Source organism: Porites lutea, chromosome 11 (genome assembly GCF_958299795.1).
Source record: "Porites lutea chromosome 11, jaPorLute2.1, whole genome shotgun sequence".
Taxonomy (NCBI): domain Eukaryota; kingdom Metazoa; phylum Cnidaria; class Anthozoa; order Scleractinia; family Poritidae; genus Porites; species Porites lutea.
In genome coordinates, this window is record NC_133211.1 from 19,459,888 (window position 1) to 19,481,325 (window position 21,438).

The following is a 21,438-nucleotide window of genomic DNA, read 5'->3' on the forward strand; positions in this document are numbered from 1 at the left end:
TGTTTCGAATTCAGATTGGTTCCTCGTGTGACTCTACTGAGACGGACAGATGCTTTGTCCAATAGCTTCCAATCCACTGACGACCACTATTTTAATGCGGCTTGTAACCTTTCCTAACTGTAACAAAGTTTCCAATAAGATCCAAATCTCTCAAAAATTTGTATTAAAAAAATTACCTCTACCACAAGGCAACAATTTTTTGTCTCATCCAACGAGGTAACGAAATGTTGCTGCAATTGAAAGTGTGTTGGCGGTCTGTTAATTTTTTCGCTGTATTAAAAGTTTTGTTAAACACTGGCTAAACTACTAGTACTTGGCCCTAAGTTTTTTCTTCATTCCACGCCAGTTTTTTCACGGTTACCATTGACCTTTGTTACTGATTTTTAAAAAAATTGTTCAATAAGCCATACGCTAAGCGTTCTTCTTGTTCAACCCTTCTTTGGTCTTCTTGCAAAAACAAAAATTAAGCGAACTCACCGGTCTGTGCTAAAGCAAGCACCGGCATGTTCAATCATATATCATTCGCTGCTTAGTTTACCATACTAGTTTTACTAGTTTTTACCGTTTAAATTCAATTTTCCTGTACCCAAAGTATTCAGCTTTTTTTTCCAGTTTCTTGTATACACCAATTGCAAAACGCACGTCACTGTAATTTTTCAGTCCCGACCGCTCATCTATAGACAAGACTGTTTTCCCGACCTGTAAGCATTGTGTTCCCCTTTTGCCGCATGCTCCATTCATTAAAACAACAAGCTAAAAAAGTCCAAAAAAAAATACTCTGTAATCACGTTCATGAAGCTCTCATTTTTGGCCAGTCGTAAACGTCATGAAGCGTTAAAGCTGAGAACAACATTTATTAATTCCACACTCCCTTTTGCTTGTTGCCCTCTACGCTGCCTTGCTTGACTCGTTGTTCGTGTTCACTGACAGTTGTTTCCATAAACAGTTGACTCGTCAATAAAGGTTTTTTTTTCCGTAACTCTGTGGTTTTTTTAGGTTCCTTTCGCGGTATCAAAATTTCAGCTAGACAGCTAGGCCAAAAGGACATGGTAAAAACAATTCACCTTTATTTGCCAATGACTTTTTCCTTGGACTGTAGCAGACTTTACTGCGCCGAAGTCCCCGCCCTGAACAAGTCATGATGGTAATCAGAGTGCGAATTAAAATGAATGAACCGTTCTTTTTTGCAACCTTCCTGCATTTTCATCGATTCATACTGCGCTGTGCCCAGGTTGGTCCTTCAAGTTCTCAATTTGAATTGCATTTTATTGTAGTGCAATGCAATACATTGTATTGTATTGCAATGGATTGGACTGTATTGCAATACATTTTCATTTTATTGCATTGCACTGCACTGCATTGCATTGAATAGCCCAGTTCTGAGTTCCGAAAGCTCTCACTTTCAAAACGAGGCTAAGTGCGAAACCTTTGTTGTGAAAACGAGTTTTATTTGCATAGGAATAAAAAAATCATTTTCACATCAATGGCTTCACACTTAGCCTCGCTTTGAAACAGAGGCTTGAGGCAACTGGGACATGCCCCATTGTATTGTACAAACGGGTCAGTATTGCGAGTGTCCTAATTACGACTTCAATGATCAACATGCCAGGGAACGGTGCTTAAGAGGACATAACGGATCTGGTAGAACTTACAGACCATGATACTGGGGCGAATTAGGCTTGTTTGTCCTTGCTGTCCAGCTGAATTTTAACGAAAACGAACCTGTGAGGATTTGCTTGCGGTTCACACATGCGTTGTAACACAAGGCTTCTGCGCATGCGCTTCCTCTACAAGATAGTTTCAGATGGGGGATGGCCAGGGTGATGTTTCCTTCGAGATTTTGGAGTCGTTGGCTTAGAACCTCCGCCACTAGAGAAGCTTAATTCATCCGCTTCTATTATAGTGTCATGCCCAATTTTCATGGCCCCGTTTGCATTTCGATGCCCCGTCAAAGAGGTCGAGTGAAGACCATGAGGTACATCCAGCTTTCCCTGATGCACGTTCAGAGGCGAACCGATTTCGTTCACCTCCTTAGCCACTTTTCTTTCCATCATGGGTGATTTAAGCACAAGGTTTTCGAGATTCTGATACGTGACTGCACTTGCATTTTTAGCATCCTGCCTTTTACTTAATTCCAGTTTGTAGTAATATTCAAAGTTGGAGACGATGACGGGCACAGGGAGAGCAATGGCGAGCACGCCAGATATGGCGCACAGGGTTCCCACTAATTTACCTGAAAATATAGTGCAGTTTGTAAGTCGGTAACAAAATAAAACAAAGATTCACGCTCTCCAGAATACTGTTACTTCTAAAAGAAAGTTATCTTTGCATGGTTCATGATCATGCAGGAAAATATCGGAACAGCTTGGTTACCAATAATTTTATTCAGCTTCAGTTTTCATTAGCCAGGGCTGAAATCAATTTTTCTCAACGGTGAAGAATTCTTATTTGCATTAGACATTAGAAGGGATAACCCTCGATGGCACCTTTTTGAAGTGGGTTATATGGTGTGCGGTGGTGGAGAAAGGTAGGTTTTCAGTGATATAATCAGAAGTGGATGCCGGAAATGGATGCCGGAAAAGAGGGCTGTGGCAACACTTTTTTATCCTTCATACTAACAAACGCAGGACGCCCGATTTTCAAGGGAGCAGGAGTCCAGGAATGGGCTTCTAGGGGCTCTTGACGGAAATAAGCCTTAGCTGATGGGTTCCCTGGAACGTTCCTCCACTCTCTAACAACTTACTCAACTTACCAACGGTAGTGATTGGATAAACGTCACCATACCCAACGGTTGTCATAGTAACGACAGCCCACCAGAACGCTGCCGGTATGCTTTTAAACTTCGGATTCGATGCCTCCTCGGCGTAATACGCACCGCTCGCGAAAAGCACGACGCCAATGACTAAGAACAACATCAACATGATGAGCTCATTAATACTCGCGTACAGCGTGTTACCCAAAATATGCAAGCCTTTGGAGTGACGTGTCAGTTTGAAGATCCGACAGACACGTATCACCCTCATGACACGGAGAATACCGATGCTCTGCGCAGATTTCTTGGCCACGCTGAGTGTGACGTAAAACGGGAGAATTGAAAGAAGGTCCAGGATGTTTAGAACCCCTTTGAGGAATTTAATCTTGTTCGGAGAAGCTATTAAACGAATCACGTATTCGAAAGTGAACCACGAGCTGCAGACTGCGTTTAGTATGAAAAACACGTGGGAGAAATCCTTCAAGACCGGCAACGTCTCAATGCAGAATATTAAGATGGAAAGCAAGATAATCGCTAACGAGAAAATAGCAAGGCACTTTGCAGAAAGAGACGAACTCGGGAACTCAAACAACAGCCAAATCTTCCGCAGGGTTTTATTCTTAGGAAGTTCCTCAGCCTCCCCTTCCTCCTCCTCATCCTCGCCATTTTCTTCTTCTTCGGCGAGAGCAGCTTCTTCGTTTTGCTTTTGTATTTCATCGGTTAACTGAAAGAAATTCAGTTCCTCGACGAAAATATTCATGGGCACGTGAAGAGGCCGCTCTATCAATCCCCCAGATTGGTAATAATACAGAATAGCAGTGAAGGCACCGCGATGACGATCGAAAAAGTACTCGTTCTTCTTCTCATCAAAGTATCGTTTGCGTTTTTCAGGATTTCCAAGTAGGGTGTTGGGAAACTGGTTCAGCGTATTCTCATACGTTTCGTATTTTTTGCCGCCAATGTTGATGGTGATCGGCGTTGATAACTTGTCCACGGCGACCGGCACTGAGTTGGCAATCGACCAATCACGCGACGAGGTGCGAGAACGCCGATAACTGAGAGTCACTGCAGCTGCTACGGCCATTGCCATAAATATAAGACTTCACAGGCTCTGAGGCCAGAAATTATCGTCAAACTCTCCTTTTACAATCGTTGTTTTTCTTACTCGATATGCCGAATGTCAAACCTTCTTCTCCGCGTACGTTTTTGACTCCAAATGCGTGGTAACAATTAACCCATAGTTATTTCAAACGCCACTGTTTCTTTGCATTAAAACTGATCACATTTCCACCCACATCCAAATGCTATATAATCCCAAAATGAGTCTCTTTAAGTCTTTCTTTGATTGCAGCGACAAGGAAAACTTCTAAATTATTAACGCTCGCAGCAAGAAGCTTTTATAATTTTGAAAATCGACAATTCCCTTTTTATGCTTGATTTTTCAGATGGTTTTCACATGCTACCAGAATTTGTGAGCGAAAACTTAAAATCACGAGGGCAAAATTTTGTGCGAAGTTTTCACCTTTTAGGGCCAAAGCCGTTCGATGGAGGACCATTGAGCAACGAGTCAGCCTATAGTTAAATTCTTGTTTTAACTATCAATTCATGCCACGTTGGTTGCGTGGATCAGAAGCCTTTGGGAATCCTGCTTCTAAGCCTTTGAACGGTTCTTTAATTCTTCAAGACGAATCTAGAAAATTAAAATCAGCATTAGTTGGTTCACAGTCCATCTAATTTAGTACGGCTTTCACATCGTGTCACACTACAATTAAATTGAACCAGATTGGTCCGAACATATTTGTTCTTTCTTATAAAGATGTCTTATTGCAGATGGTTTTCTGGCACTCTCAGTACGTGGCTATAGGTTAGTTATTGCCTTTCTTTTTGTCACACCTTCAGGGTTCCAGATGATTTTTGTCAACAGCGCAATTACACCTATATTGCCATCAACCGAAACCGCCCTTAAGGAAAATACGTCAAATTAGTTTTATAAAGCGCGTTTAAATCATTCGAGAAAAAGAAAACTATTATTTGTTTTTAAACACTTACTTTCGTGACAAGCTTGTTGACTACTTAGTCCCTGCATATTGTGGGTTGTCGACTCCATTTGCCTTAGCTGTGATTAAACTGGCCTTACTAGTAAATGTGAACAATTGTGCGTAGAAGCAGATAATTCAAAAGTCGAGTCTTTGCCATAAAAGGCTAAGAGGTAAACAAATTAAAAAGACTCTCTGTACAATAATATTCATTTTTAAACATCTTATTTTTGTTCGGAATCGAGTTGTTTTGAATTGATTACCCACTATGACGCATGTAGGATTCCTTGCAAGATTTTCAATCCTCTTTTCTACTGCTCGAGACACTCCGCCGCAAACCTTAATTTCCCCAGAACTATGACACGTAAGAACTTCCAGCTTTTACAAACTGCAGACAAAAACTTCAGACTATTTCGAACTTCAGCCTCTAAACTAATGATCTGGCATAATTTGGATCTCTCCAGCAAATCCGTGCTAACATCTTTTGACTTTTTTTATTGATTGGGACAGGTGTTTAGCAAACGTAATGATTAAAGACAAATATTTAATGGCTTTGCCAATTTTGGCGCCAGCTTTGGGGAGTTGTGGCTTACTGTCAACAGCACCGCAAAACTTCAGGCGCAACGATACTCCTTCTGATGAAAGGTTTCAAATAATTTTTTCAATAAATCGGATTGCAATGACACTTTCGATATTAATTCTAGTTAATTCTAAGCTTAACTGAATGGTTGGTTATAATAACAGATAAATGCGGCCCGAAAGGTGTTAATTGCAGTCTAAACTTATTCCTCCCTCGGAAAATAGCTAAGTATAGCCGAAAAAACAAAACCTTTCTACTCAACCAGACAGATTTAAAGTGTTAAAAACTTTAACTCTTTTGACCCTCAAGTGAAGCTTTTTGCATAGTGTACCCCTGCCAGAAGCTTCCTAGTCCGTGGACTTGGAAAAAAATATTCAACCCGCTCTATACCTTTGTTGCAACCGTTCAATAAACTCAAGGGAGAATGATAACGTACATTTAACTTAATAGAGCTTTGTCACGAGAATATTGCTGTCTTTTTAATTCTGAGCAAATAGAGCCTTCACCCAAAAAACTGATGCTCCTTAAGAGCTATAAAGAACCATAATAATGTTCTGCATGGTGACATTTGCAGGTAGAGCATTAAAACTTGAAAAATTGAGTTTCAATCCACGACCATCCTTGTCATCCGTTGCAACAGACGACAGGAAACAGTTTCTATGCCTAAATATAGCCTTAAATAACAATTCAATTCAATTCAATTAATGCGAGTACAAGTTTTAGCTTTTTAAAAGACAGCAAATAGCGCGACATAGCCACTTCAAGTATGAGAATAGAAGAAGTACAAAAAACTTATTCTGAAGTTGGTTTCATTATAATGGTCACTCTTTTAAATTTCTTCTCTGGATCACCTCATTTAAATCAATAAAACAAGTTCTTGCATGTCGTCTAAATTTTGTCTCAGAAAACGGGGTTTTTGGAAGAAATTTCTCCAGAAAAGATAAGTCAAAATAAAAACACTACTTTATTCCTCAGGGACGAAAAATGTTACCAAAAAATGTAGAATGGACCAGGAAAAGTTGTTTTTTTTTGGTATGGATGTTTTGAGTCAAAATTTACATACCCTCAAATCTTGACCAGCGAAAAAAAGGCGACATAAAAGAAACGATTATAAATAATAATGGTACTTAGAAACCGCCTAAGTGCAATAGGAAGACATAAGTGTCCTTACAATAATCTCTTCAAGCACGCCAATTAAACAACCGTTTCGATTCACTGAAATGATTTAAAAACCTCACTGTTTCTTTCCATATATTTTGCGAACTGCTACTAGAATGGGGTAAAGGTAGTGAAGGTGCAACCGGTTACTTCACCCGAGCAGAGCTTAAATTAAGCCTACATAACGTAAAAACTCGCGACGAAGAAACTGGTTTTTAAGAACCCGTTAGCCTAAAATTAATTGGCCAGTTAGGCCCCCTCTATACAACGACCTTTTTTAACCTAAAATTTGAAACAGGTTCTTATTTTCTAAAACCTCTTTGGGAATATAGATGTCTTATCACTCCAACTGCAATGTAATGGTATGCAGATTTTATCTACGGAATAAGCTGATTATGCCACTAAATACTCTTAGTTTCAATGCATTTTTTTCTTCAGAAAGTAAGAACCTAGTTAAGAACATACATAGCCAAAGTTAATTACCACTCAGGTAGGGACCTGTTTAGGCTAACTTGGGAAAGTGTAGGTTCTTAGTCACGGGTTTTCACTGTACGGGTAGACACCGCTGCAGACAAAAAGAGCGGGAAAATGTGTACGATTCCAACACCTGATCTAGACGCTGAAAAGCGAGCGGATTTTCAACCAATCACGTATTCCTATCAAACCGATAATAGACAGGTCAGTTGTTCGAAGGCCGATTAGCGCTAACCTGAGGTTAAATCATTAATCCAAGTTTCCTTTTCATTTATTCCAAAGATTGTTCTAGGATAATTTTTTCTATTCTTTTAAGATCATCCAATCGTCATGTTGTATATAAAAAGAATTAAACTGAATTTGCTTTTCAAGCTTTCATATCTGCATGAATTCAAATCTCTTCGCACTTAACCCGGGTTATCTTAACCCTACTTTGAACAACCCAGCCCGGGCCGGCCCTGGCCTGCGCGCACTATCGAGACCTAGTCTGATAAGCGCTATTTTCGGGATTTCTGGAGTCAGTTTAATAAAACTTTTAGAGGTGTTATTTACAAGTGTAGCCAATGATTTAGACTCTGGAAACAATGGCTACACTTCTAAATTACACTTGTAAAAGTTTTCTTAAATTGACCCCTATGCACTGATAACAGTCCCCTATTTATCCGTGTGATCATCAAAGTCCATCACCGAGTTCCAGGTCCCGCTCTCTTGCTTTCTTGTGCTGGTCTAAAACTAAGAAGCGTGCCGTTCCGTACCATACCGTGGGGAGGTGGATGAAAGGTGATACTTGAAGGGGTGGGGGAGGGAAAATAGTTTTCTGCCACCCCACGGGCAATAGCGTACCCCCCAGAATGTGATCAAGCAATATGGCATCGTTTAGAGCTCAGTGATCGCTCGTCACACGGAAAAAATCGGGGACTATGATGGACCAGGGTATTCGGTTACCTTTCCTTGACCTTGCGGGCCCTCGAAAGTTCAGGTAACTTTTCGGGTCCGAAATCAAATATTCAAATCAGAACCTAAAGAATAAGAGCGCGGGTCCTAGCTGTAGTCCATTTTGTTTTGTTAACTGATAGTTTTATCATGTTATCTGCAAAACTATCCTGAATGTAAACAACAACAGCTTTTCGGCCCCACTATAATTATTGGGATTTTCGAGAAACTGGCCCCGAGTTGCTGGAGTAAAACATGTTCAAATAAGAATGTGTTTGCAATCAAAGAATCGTGATCTGTTGGAACTGAACAAATACACATTAGAGACGTTAAGGTACACCGTTCCAAATCAGTCACCCGTACAAGTACTCATATATACAGCTATTTTGAGATAGATTGTCGGAAAAAATGTGCACGCGACAATCCCGGAGGGTAATATGGGATTTGATCAATACACTGTTCCTGACACTGTAGCTGTCGAACCTACTTTTGCTGCGTTCCTGTGCACTCGAAAATATATCTCCATGGCCTCTCGAGCCATTATTTTAAATTTCTTTGAACAACAGTGAACTTAAAACCACCCGCAATAACTCTCGGTATTGTCGCGTGCACTTTTTCCGACCTTTCTCGAACATAACCTCTGAGAAACGACAAGGCTACCGGATAGAATGAGGCTGTTGCAACGGATAGCAAGGATAAACATAGATTGAAACTTGAAAACATGTGTCAACTTTTTCAAGTTTTAATATTATGCCTACAAAAATCACCAGGAATATTATAATTATGGCCTGTGCTCCCTGATGAAAAATGTTTGATATCTTAAGACACTGAGTAATGACTTCACAGGACTTCAGCACATAAATGGTCCAAATCAGCAATTTCCTCGACACTCAGCCCCTTCAAGGTTCCTTATTTTATTCTATTTACTGGGCTGAAATTTCTGTTATGAAAAGAAGACAACAACCAGGATCCGGTTGATCGTACACCGTAATTTTTAGGGAGTTATTATAACTCCAAAAATGGAGTAAAAATTTGAGGTACAGGATAACCCCTTTTTTGGGGTTATTTTAACTCCTAATTTAACTCCGGATTTGGGGTCATAAAGAGTTGTTTTTACTCCCAGTCTGGAGTTAAAATAACTCCGAAATGGGGTTACTTTTACTCCTTACATGGGTTGTTTTTACTCTTTTTGGAGTTAATTTAACTCAGAAAGTGGAGTAAAAATTTTAGGTACAGGATAACTCCTTTTTGGGGGTTGTTTTAACTCCTCAATATCTGGGGTCACTTTTACGCCTGAAAAAGAGTTCTTTAAACTCGAGTTTTGGAGTTAAAATAACTCCCCAAAAAATAACTTCACTGTAAGGAGTTAAATTAGCCCCACTAGAAAATTACTGTGCAGGATCATATGAAGAGACTCTAAGAAGAAAGAGCTATATATAATGGATTGAATCACCCTCTTTTCATTTTTAATCTAAAGACAACAATGATTTCAAGTAACCTTAGGATATAGTAGGTACCCTTCCAAAACAAAATAGATACAAGAAAACTTTTCATTAAAACTCAAAGACAATTGTTTTGTCGTCGGCGATTTCGAATTTTGCATGATGCATTTATCGTAAATTTCTGCTTCTCCATTATAAAGCAGTAAACTCATAGCCCGGCGTTTTAAATTTTAATTTCCAAATTTTTGAAAATAGGAAAACGTCACTTCCAAAGTCATTATTATTTTATGTTACTGTTTTATAAATGTCTGAAAATCTAGCTTGCTACAATTTCAACGCTTTAAGGAATCACTGAAAATCATGTCTTCTTTTTATAAGTTCTTGCTTAGACTGCTTAAAACAGGCTCTCTCGGCCCATTTGCGTAGTTCCTTAAATTGCATATAAACGTTCTTGGGTTTTGATGCTTACGAAATAATCAAAAAGGTCACTGGCCACATTATTAACTGCTGCTTTGATTCTGCTTATTTGAATGCTTTCTAACTTTAGCCAACCAATAATTTGGTTTCACCGAAAATAAATTAAACAATCAACACTCAAAACAAAAACGAAGAACGTTGCTAGGTGAAAATTGCTCAAAGAGAGCAAATTCTCCTTCAAATAAATGAAATATAAATCACATCCCCAGTTTTCTTTAAAATGCGTCGACTTTTTGATGTATTGAATGTTTGCTCCGACTGTTAAGGTGTTCCGCGTGGTTTGAAAAAAGTAGATTTCGATTAATATAGTTTATCGTAACCTTGTGCAAGTTTTTTGCAATCGGAGCAACAAATTAACGAAACAAAAGTGTATCGCCTTCTTTCAAGACAAAATTTTAACTTTTAATATCCGCAAAAGCCAGGAAAAGAGGAAGTGTAGAAGTTTTTTTTTATTGAGTTTCACCTGAAAAGTTTGTCTTATTCATTTACAATTATTCCTTGCAACATGAAATTTTAAAGAAATTCTCTTTTAGCTTCAAGGATAAATGTTACGAAACAGTATACATATTTGCGGCAATTTTAACCTGAAAAGTAACACTGCATAAATTATTAGAAAAGTCATTTCACACATCTGTTTTTTTTTTCTTGGTATATTTCCGCCAGTACAGAATTTTCTGGAATCCCGAGTCTTCGATTTTTGGAGTTATTCAACTGAATACAAGTCTACTGCACTTTACAACACTTAATGATGTAAAACGTCTGACAGCAATGTCGCGAAAATACCCTTTTCGAAAATTTTTGTTTTGTAGTTGTAAGTAAATCCCAGTGGCTAAATCATGTATCTGTCGATGGAAATGTACAGAATCGCTGCTCCGCGGAAAAAGTCGCAAGTCTCACCATAAAAAAAAAAATTACTGAAGGTGTTGTTAGTATTACCCGTGTAGAACTGCTCGTTTGATGATATTTTGAAATGCATAGCTTTGGGGTTTCTTAAAATTGTGACTTTCCAACATTCGTTTAAAGACGGAAAATGTTTCAGAATAAGAGTTTAAGTCATAGCCTCTAAAAGTAAGCAAAATGGCTATTTCTACCTGTTGGTGAAGTCTCCACGCATTCTGATTTCTCCAGGGTGAATCAGATCGCACGGTTGGTAAAAATAAGTCTGAAGCGAGAATAAACAGCGACAGTCGACCTTTTTGAATATCAAATTAAAATTTAAAGCAACTCTTCTTTCCACGGCAGCTGGTAATGGAATACTTGCCAACTATTAACAGAAGGAGTCCGCAATAGCCACCGCAGTATACAATGTAGGTCGAAGCTGATAACGAAAAAAATAGCCCATTCGCCTCATTAATATTTCAGCGTGATTCAAGCTTAAATGAAAGCGACTTTCCCTTCTTATGATAAAACAATACCGAGAAAAACGCTCCCAGGAGAAATTTGTTCACGTTTCGACTAGCATGTAACTGTTTCGGCTGGTATTATGTTTCAGTGTTTGCTTTAAACTAACAAATTAAACGTGCCCTTCATGGGCAAATTCGTTTTAGAGTGAAATATAAACAATCAAAACTACAGCTGTTTTTTTAGCTACATATTTTTGCTTTCAAACGCTCAAAAAGCTCTTCATTTAAAAAAGCATCCAATTGCCGTTTAATTGTTCGTTGTCCTTGTTTACCCTCAAACGTTTTAACGCGTTTATAATCGTTCGTGTTTTAAGAGCAAAAACTCCTCCACTCCGCAGTGAGCTTTACTCTTAAAGCTTCGCTTTTAAGCGATAAGAGATTTTGGCTGAATATGAATATGAAATCAAAAGATTTTAATTTGCCTTTGATCCAGATTCACTTTCTGGTCTGCCAAAACTAGAGGATTTCTTTGAAATATAAGGGTTCCCACTGTAAATACGTGACTGTCTTCTTTAAAAGATGAAAGACGTAACGAAATTCCTTTTCCCTTGTCAAGTATTATACGAGGCAAAATTGCTAGAACAAAATGCAGGTTTCCTTACGTGGCCACCGAATTAAGTACATATTAATGGGATTTACTGGTCCTATTTTGTCTACAGCCTCTTTTGATAAAATTTAAGCCTTGGAAAACACCGAGAGGAATAGTTTTCAGCTGAGATTTCTCAGTTGGCAGTCTATTAAAATCAATTTATTCTTTTTTCTTCAGTCAAATTTTGTCAATTTACACGTGAATAGAGGAAAACCATGGCGAGTCTTTCAAAGCTTCTGATCGGATAAAAAGTTACGATTTATTTAAAATTCATTTGGTGTAAGTCATTATTTTCCAAGGCTCATCATTGTCAATTTTCAGTTTCGATTGGATCACTTTGCCAGATCTTAAGGCAAAGTAATCCAATCGAAACTGAAAATTTACAATGGACCTTGGAAAATAATGACTTACACCAAATGAATTTTAAATAAATCGTCACTTTTTATCCGATCAGATAATCAAAAAACACAGGAATTTAAATTTGAAACGGAAACCCAACAATTTCATTCATTGCTTTTATGGAACGACGCTGCCTTGTAAATGATAGTTCCAACCCACGCGAGGTTGCAAGTTTTTGTAAGATAGACTGCATGGATAAAATAGGCTAACATCAAAACGGACTATGAACACTATGATGAACGCTTACTAAATCCTTTGGGAGGCGACTTGCTCCCCGTACAGAAATACAAACAGAAGCATCGGAATCCCCCCCAGGGGCGGGGGGGGGGGGAGCTCACTCTCAAATGAAAATGGTGAAACTGAATTGTAGATTATGGTCCACCTAAAGTATGCTGGAAAACAAGTTGAAGAACGATGTTGCGCATTTTTACCAACCACGAATCAAACCTGTCTTACGACAAATCAGGTTGATGCAGGTTGCGAAAAGTTGTTGTAAAAAGTAGGGAGAGGTTTTTTCTTTTTGTGACAAAATCTGTAAATGTTGAGCATTTAACAGGCCCAACGCAAACTTGTTTTGCAACAAGTGACTTGATTACCATGTATATCAACACCATTATGGCGGCCGGCCACGCTGCCGTACGTCTCTTAACTTACATCTTTTTCGTGACTTCTATTTTACCGCTCGGGCACTTTCACCATCTTGGCCTTACAACTTGCTCCTACATCGTCGCCCGACGATTTTCGCTTGGTCACCAACGTGTAAAACTTCCAATTGTTAAATGGTCAAAGCATGGCGTAACGACCATCTCGCTACCTGACGTCCAACACGTCGTTGGAGAGGACTTTGTCTTACTGTGTGGCGACATTCACCCGCACCCTGGTCCTCGCTCTACTTTAAAATCCTCTGTTAATGGAACTACAACTCAAGTGTATTCATGACCCGATACCCAACTATCTTACTGGAAAATTTATTCAGAGGATTCACGGCAGAAACACTAGAGGCAGTGGAGAGTTAGACCTTCCAATTTGTAGATTAAAAACAGGGCAACGATCATTTGCTTTTCGGGGTGCAAAGTTGTATAACAACCTCCCAAACGAGATTAAGCAAACTTCCGATCTTAAAAAGTTTAAGGCTAAAGTCTGTAAATATTTGTTAAATTTGTAACTTTTAGTGTTTAGCATATTAGGATATATTCATGTAATTAGTTGTTAGTATTGACGGCGGAAGAGCCCTAGACAGGGAGCTGTTCAAATAAAGTATGTATGTATGTATGTATGTATGTATGTATGGCGCGACTCACGGGTAATCTCATCCAATCAGAGGACAGTTTTCAATCAAATTGCAACAAGCTGATTTGTTGCAAAACAGGTTTGATGTGAGTCGGTAAACTCGTAACATCGCTTTTCAACTTGTTTTGCGGTAATGTTGCAAAACACTTTGCACGTTTTTTGTTGCCCGTTTTTTAAATTACTGTAGCTTTGAAGTGATCATCACGCAAAAACCGATATTTTCATCCGTACAGGTATTGCTAAGGGTTGTGTATAAAGAAATACCTATACACATTTATGCAACGCAACGAATGCTACGCACACTGTTAAAAAACATCAATGTTACACTCGCCTGCACCCTCTCGCCCACAGAGCTTATCCAAGCTTATCCAACTCTCGCCACCTAGTGACCAAAAAGGTCTATTTCACTGCATGAGTTCATGCCATCGGAAAACAAAAGAAAAACCGCATTTAAACAAATATTTATGCTCATTTATTTCAAATTTCACTTCAAATTATACTACATGCTTTACAAACAGCGGCCCTAGTTTCACTTTGCTTGGTCAGGAGCCGATCGGCTTCTGGCTTGGTAAACAATCTACACCGCAGACATACACTTCAAAGTAGGGAGAATTGTTTGGGACCAATAGCCCCACCCCCGGGGGGGGGGGGGTACTCAACAATGTTTATACGGGGAGGCTCCGCCCTGAGGTCCAACCCCTTACCTTTTATATGCTATTTTTCACGAAAAAGGTACCCCTTTCGTATACCTTCTATTGACAAATGTTACCTCTTTCACATACCTTGTTTAGAACTTTGCATCCCTTTTAACTCCTGTTAATGCACTGTCTTTTAAATAGGAATTAATCACAAAAATAGAACGTTTTCTCGACTTTATAAAGCCATAGAATTCATCTGTTAGCCCTTTTGGGCGCTTTCACAGGACCCAAATGACAGATTTCCCTACCCCTTGATATACTTCAACTAGTAAAATCCCTACCCTAAAGCCTGAAAAGATAACCCTTTCGGGCGGAGCCTCCCCGTATAGGCCATCATAGGGAGTACCCCCCCCCCCCCGGGCCAGGAGCCCAGGGTAATTACTAAATTACTAATAGGCTCCTGTTGGTCCCTTTATTTCTTCCTGATGCATAATCGACCAGATCGTAATTAAATTTAGTCCACTTGTTAAGTTCAATGCCATCTTGAGTCCGTTTAAGGGAATGTCTACACAACTATACTGGAGAGCTCTCGCGTCGGGACGAAAACCATACCAGATAGGGTTTCTGTTCACACATAACAACTGGGTGATTTCGGCGCGGTATCTGTACGGAAAAAAGTTGCGCGCGCCGCACCGATCTCGAAAGTGGAGCGTTACATATCGGATAGGTTTTGTGCCACGGATACGTTTTGTGCCATCGTGCGGGTCTAGGGAAAACCGAACAGGATTTAGGTCTATGATTATTGACCAAATCACTCTTTCTGTTTGTAGAACTTCTTCTTTACAAAAATATAACTTATATATCATTTTCCATTGCGTTTTAAATTAAGTATGCTCTATTTTACAAATAATGCTTAACAGCAGTGTGGGTCTTTAAATAGTTTTACTTTGCAAGTAGTCTAAGGTCTTACGAACGCCATGAGGACGTGGGCATGTACGTATTTTTTACACACAGTTTTTTAAACAGCTTTTGCTGCATTGTCTCTCTTCGCTTCGCGACTTATTCTTTTCTATTTGTCGAAAACACGTTGAACAACCGAAGACTCCGCCTTACTCGACCCAGTCTTTTGGATTTCGTAGAACCTCCAGAATTTCCTCTTCTTTGCTCCCGCTCTCGGGTGCATGCATGTATTCCCAACGGGCCTCCAACGGCAGGGACATCAAGATGCTTTCTATGCGAGCCCCAGGGGTATAGAGTCCAAATTTCGTACCTCGGTCATACACAAGGTTAAATTCCACGTATCTGCGAGAAGAAAATGCAATAATATTGGATATGAAGGCAATAATGCTATGAACAATGAACTACACAGAAGCTGAAGGCTGGGGTGGATAACATCCTCCGAGACGAATTCAAATTATTCATTCAACAGATTTCCAACATCATAACATTCTTACCTCTGAAAAACTCTTGAAAACATCTGCCAGTTCATCAGTAGTTTTAAAATATGAACGGATAATTTTTTTTCTTGTAGATATTCTCCAAAAAGCAGTGAAAAACCTTCAAGTGGCTATTTGTGATTCCCTGTACAGGCCGTAGCCTTTTACTGTCAGTATTTCGTTGTAGCCAAGTCCTTAAAATCTTCCAGCCATTTTCGCGTTCTCTATATCCGACGTTGTGTCTATGATGTCCGTTGTAAGATGTCATGAAGCAGAGGCGAGAGACAAGTGACCGTCAAGCGCGCGAAAACCCGACTTGCTCGCGGGCTTTGGCCTGAGAAGACGGCCGACATTTTGCCACGTCACAACTGATTTCCCCGCCAAATGACGTCTGAGAAACGAGCGCAGAAATTCCATACTGATGACGCGTCACTACCCAGATCTGGGCAGTGCTTCTGATTGGCTAAAGCAAATTTCCCACGCGGCACGACCAATCAGAAGCACTACCCAGGTCTGAGTAGTGATGCGTCATCAGTATGGAATTTCTGTTGCTAACACCACACCTACGGACTCACCGGCCTCTCCTGAGTAATTGCCAGAGTCGTTCTTTGTCCGTATAAGGATCATCTTTGTGTTTTTCTACAATAGGAACATAAGAGGGTAGTACAGCATTGGCACCCGCCTTGACAAACTGAAATGCGGCTTCATGTGAAGGCGTGTCAAGATCGTCAAAAAATATGCCACCAACACCACGACGTTCACCTACAGTAAATAAGAAGAGAAATTGTCCTGGCAATCTTTCTAAGGATCAATTGAGGCTTCTGGGAAACTGCCCACCTACCCCTCCCCTAAGCCAACATTATGCCCTAAGTGAGAAGTAAGTGATGATGTTGGCTTAGGGGAGGGGTAGGTGGGCAGTTTCCCAGTAACCTTAATTGAGCCCTTTTTAGCTATTATAACCTACTGTTAAAAGCAATAGAGAAAAGAAGTGTGACGTCACAAAAATTGGGATTGGTTGGCATATTCGGAAAAAACAAGATGAAAAAGCCCCCTTGCAAAAACTCAGCCTGTTAGTGCAGATTGGTGGGGACATATAAGCACCGTTATGGTCTTATAACTCCACACAAATCCTTCTTAAATTGGCCAGGGGCCTGTTTCTTGAAAATTCTGATAACTTTTCAGGCCCAGAAAGCTGTTTTGTGTTTGTCGTGTTTGCATTCAAGATCAAAGTTTCAATAACTTTGAAAATAATACAATGAAACTATCACTAAGTGAAGCAATTTTGATGGGTTTGTGGGCTAGGAAAGGGGCTACTATTCAACAGGTTTTGATTTTAAAATTTGTCTTCTGGTCCGAAAAGTTTCCGTGTCTTTCAAGAAATAGACCCAGGCCTATGTTAGAAGGATTTATATGGAGTCTTTGGAGCATAAAGGTGCTTATATCCCCCCCATCAAAACTTTTAGCAAGTAAACATTTTTGATCTTGTTCTTTATGGATGTACTAAACAACTCCATAATTTCACAAATATTGTTTTTGAGACACCATCACTTCTCTTCAAATAGGAAAATTTATGTATCAATACAGATCTGGCTTACTTCCTTATAGCTTCAATAACATGTTTCTGGTGACACGCCAGGTGCATTCTTATGGCACTAGAAGTTCGGAGCATTTTTATTTACCACAATGCAGGACTAATATAAGAAAGTTCTCCATCAGTTTCCAAGGTCCTAAATTTTTTAACTCTCTTAGTTTTGAAATTCGAAATGCAACAAGTACCGCTTCCTTTTGCTGTAAGCTGAAAGCATTCCTCTTATCATAAATAGTAATTTATATATATATATATATATATATATATGTTTTTTTTTCTTCCTTTGTTCTTTTATTTTTATTTGTTTTGTTTTTTTTTTCTTTTTGTCATTTCGCTTTTTTTAGCCTGGAACTATTAGTACGACTATCTAATATACTTATTTTAAGATTTACTGTAGCTCTGCCATTGATTTTCCCATGTGTAATTATGATAATAACCCCCTTAATACGGACACTGAGGGGGCCATAGAAAGTGTCCGTATTAACAGGGTGTCCATATAAAGCGCGTTGAATTTGGAAAAAAAGTAAGGGCTTTCTTTCCCCAGAGCCAAAGCGAACTGTCTGTAATAATTAGGTGTCCATATTAAGCAGATGTCCATAAACAGGGGGTTCGACTGTATGTCAGAAGTGTCCCAAATGGTTTTCTCTATGCTTTAGAAGTCTCTGTGGTTAATCTGGAGCTACCCTATAAACTATTTATCAGATGTCTTAGCGGAACTTTGGTCGTCTTGAAAGGAGACGAGGCAAACCAGTTGGCTACCGAGAAAAAACCCAGCTAGCGGTTAGGGCTTAGTCTCCCATGCAACCATTTTTGTCTTGTTTGTTAGGGGGGAGTATTGCGTGACAAGACTAAAACGGTTGCGAGGGATGCTAGTAAAGGTGGGGATTGAACTCAGGGGGAGTTTTTATCCTTTTGAGCTCTTCAAACTTCATGACTTTGCATGATTTTTGCCCATGAATTTTTGCAGTTTTCCATGACCCGAGGTTAAGCTGTCACTTTCGAAAAAGTTAAAACTTTTCTTTTTTTCTGGTGATTTGTTAACCTAACTCAGTTCAACAGACACAAGTTCTGGCTTCTGCCAAAATGCATGACGTTTGGTCTACTCAACTACTTGCCTCTGTTTTACTTTGTCCTTGCTTTGACAAGTGCAGTGACTAAAATCTACCAAACATAACTTAAATTTTCCATGACTTTCCATGACTGACAATTATTAAATTCCACGACTTTCAAGGCATGGAAAATGAAAATCTTAAATTTCATGACTTTCTAGGTTTTACCTCCATTTTATAGTAAAGTCTGTGAAGCAGTGCCAAGATCCCTGTTCTGGGCCCCCAACAGATTCACTGAATTACTGGAAGTGTGTTTCGAATTTCCTTCCATCCTGAGTGGCAAATGGGCGATCACTTCTTTATTAACAGGCCAATCATGGCATGTAATCAAATCCTGGTACACAGGTGAGGGACAAGAACAAGGATTTTGGCACTGTTTTACAGACAGACCTAACCAGAGTTTAGATTTGTCTGTGGTGCAGGCTAGGTTTTCCATAACCTGTACGAACTCTGTCAGGGCCTCCAGATTACAATTCGAGTGCTCTTACTTCTTGGCCATGTCGCTTAATGTCATTATCATGGTTGTTATTGCTTAGAACTTACCTCTGTGTTTTACAAAAAAGTAGTCATCACACCATTTCTTGAACTTGCAATAATATGACTTGTCGTGTTTATCACAGAACTCTTTCAAAGTCTTATGAAAATGCTTTGCATCCTGAAAATAAGTCATTTTTGGTTAACAAAACCAGCAGGGTGATGGAATGCCAAAGTACCAACAGCACTAAATACCTCATTGAAGTTATTTTAATGGTACATACAGTAAATTTTCATGACTTTTGCCAGATCAAAAAGATTCCACAGTAAAGAAGCACAGAAAAATCATCAAATTTACAACACAAAATTTAATACCCCGGTGCTTTCCACTCAAGGCCGTTTGGAAGAAATTCAGTTATTAACTCAAGTGTATATTGTACAATGAAGATGTCTGTAGCATAACATTGCATTTTATCCCAAATAAACTTTATAAAAATTATTCTAAAGTTTCTTTTCATTGCAATCAAGGTTAAATGTTAACCCATTCAATCCTGAGAATTTTGCTGAAAATGCAGTTTGAAGCCAGTTGAGCCATTTTCTGGTCACTGTCTGGCTATAAAAAGCTAAATCTTTCCACAAAGCCATTTACAAGTTGGCACTTCGCAGCTGTCTGTTCCAGATGCAAAATATCCGCTTCTGAAGTTTGGGCAGGTGCAGAAAGAAAAAGTTCGAGACATGTTTAAGAGTGACATACACATACATGTAGCAGTCTCAAGTGACTTTTACTTTCCACTTTCTCTCGTCCTCTGTTCTTTACTCTTCTCACCTCATTTTTTCTTTTTCATTTGTTGGGCAATTACTAGGTTTTATTTAGGCAAAGCTTTTAGGATCTTAGGATTTGATGGAACGAAAAGAAGTTGCGTAAAGGAGCAACAACATTACAACTGATTCCGGCTAAAGAACGGGTATAAAATGGTTCCTCGAATAACATGGGTCTTGTAAAATTTTGGCCCTATCTCAAAATCTCGGAAGCATTTTTGATGGGTCTTGAAGTCTCATTTTCAGGTAATTTTGCATCTCAAAGTCTCAAATTTTGAAACCAGGGTCTCACAGCCTCGTAAAGTCTTGAATTTACCATTCTATACCCCTTAAAATGGCTTTTTGCTTTTTGTCTCTGTCCTCCTTAACTGAATCATGCTCATCCTAGTACATGTGTGGTTTGAAAGATCTCTCTTCTCTACAGAGAATTAGTTAACTAGACCTGTGAAAATGTGGCTATGGAAGCTGAAGAACAAATTGAATACTCAGTTCTGAGAAGCATGTTTGTCATCATTTCTGCCAGATCACAAAAATATTCAAGCCTTAAAAATTTGTCTCTTCAACTAGTATGACAACTTCACCCACAATTTAGTAACATCAAGGTGATCTTGTTACCTCTTCATTAAGATAATAAGGAGTAAGGTCAGTTCCTCCACCAAACCAACTGTGTCTCTTTCCATTTTCTTCCTGGACCTCAAAGTAACGATAGTTAAAGTGGAGGGTTGGTACAAAAGGATTGCGAGGATGAATGACTGAGCTTATTCCAGCTGCAAAAAATGGAAACTTGTTTCCTTTTAAATCGTTGCCTCTGCTTTTCATTTGTTGGACAGCTTGTGGAGATAAGTGACCATAAACAACAGAAACGTTCACTCCAGCTTTCTCAAAAACTTTCCCTGTAAAAAAATACAGACCAGGGTTCCCATCATTATATGTAGGGAACTGGCTATGGTTGACTCCCATAGCTGTAGAGCCCCTTAATGTTTCAAATTAAGGGCTACTTTCATGACAGTGGAATAACTGTCATTCTGGAACGAGTTTTGTTCCAGAAGGAAGTTAATACATGCACTCAAATGACAAAATTGGCCATCCCACCCTAGAGTGTTCTCACTTGCTTTATTTTCAAACCAGATAAGTTACACTTGCGCCACTCCACCATACACCCCTTTACCTTAACTAAAATACCCATTTTTTGTACCCATTTTTTTAACATGGAAGCCTATCCAACCCCCACCCCCCTCCCCCTCACCCCCCCTCGACCCCAACCATGGGGCCCTCATGCAAAATGTCTAACTAATAGCAAACAAGGACAGGGGGAAAATGTATTAAAATATATAAATAAGCCACAGTGCAACGAAGAAATTTATCCATAAAATGAAGACTCTTACCATCTTGCAAAACACAGCTTATCCCGCCACCACCTTCCTTTCTCAGCCATCGATCCACACGGAATTCCTGTCCATCAATCGCAGCAAGTTTCTTGCAAATTTCGGCTTGTACACCGAGGATCATGACTTCCATGCGGCTCTTAAAGTCGTCCATGCTACTCTCCAAGATGTCTGGTGCCGTTAGGGGTTCAGCCATGAACGTTGACGTGTCCACAAGTTTTGGCTTTTCGCGCGCAGAGAGGAGTGAAATTGTGGAAATCGCGGCACCAATTCCTATGGTAGACGCTCCAAAACCAAGAAGAAGAGCACGGGTTTTGCTACTACTCTTCGCACAAAAAACACGAAGAAAACTGATTCTAAAAGCCATTGCAGAATGTGCAAGGAAAATAAACTGTCGTCAATATTTAACCTCTGCCGGGAACAATATCGCCGATGAGTCAGTAACAAAAATTTGGT

At 39.4% G+C, this 21,438-nt stretch overlaps 2 protein-coding genes across 2 annotated transcripts; both read right to left on the bottom strand.

Moving 5' to 3' along the window:
- Positions 1–1,565: 1,565 nt before the first annotated feature.
- Positions 1,566–5,531, bottom strand: LOC140951869 (potassium voltage-gated channel subfamily A member 1-like). The gene is made up of 3 exons (XM_073401236.1): positions 4,802–5,531; positions 2,753–4,442; positions 1,566–2,233 (listed from the first exon to the last, which is right to left on the bottom strand). The coding sequence occupies exons 2-3, from the start codon at positions 3,840–3,842 to the stop codon at positions 1,788–1,790; spliced, it is 1,536 nt and encodes a 511-aa protein (XP_073257337.1). The 5' UTR covers positions 3,843–4,442; positions 4,802–5,531; the 3' UTR covers positions 1,566–1,787.
- A 9,321-nt stretch (positions 5,532–14,852) lies between these two features.
- LOC140951866 (oxygen-dependent coproporphyrinogen-III oxidase, mitochondrial-like) lies at positions 14,853–21,408 on the bottom strand. The gene is made up of 5 exons (XM_073401231.1): positions 20,983–21,408; positions 20,213–20,490; positions 18,848–18,959; positions 16,183–16,369; positions 14,853–15,473 (listed from the first exon to the last, which is right to left on the bottom strand). Exons 1-5 carry the CDS (start codon positions 21,347–21,349, stop codon positions 15,281–15,283), a joined length of 1,137 nt encoding a protein of 378 aa, XP_073257332.1. The 5' UTR covers positions 21,350–21,408; the 3' UTR covers positions 14,853–15,280.
- Between the last annotated feature and the right edge of the window lie 30 nt (positions 21,409–21,438).

Excerpts from the sequence above, each read along its gene's own strand:
- LOC140951869 (XM_073401236.1), bottom strand. The coding sequence starts at position 3,842 with ATGGCAATGGCCGTAGCAGCTGCAGTGACTCTCAGTTATCGGCGTTCT. Across the intron at positions 2,234-2,752 it reads TTATCCAATCACTACCGTTG|GTAAATTAGTGGGAACCCTG; the intron begins GTAAGTTGAGTA and ends CTATATTTTCAG.
- LOC140951866 (XM_073401231.1), bottom strand. The coding sequence starts at position 21,349 with ATGGCTTTTAGAATCAGTTTTCTTCGTGTTTTTTGTGCGAAGAGTAGT. Across the intron at positions 18,960-20,212 it reads CTTATTATCTTAATGAAGAG|GATGCAAAGCATTTTCATAA; the intron begins GTAACAAGATCA and ends ACTTATTTTCAG. Across the intron at positions 16,370-18,847 it reads CTTTTTTGTAAAACACAGAG|GTGAACGTCGTGGTGTTGGT; the intron begins GTAAGTTCTAAG and ends TATTTACTGTAG.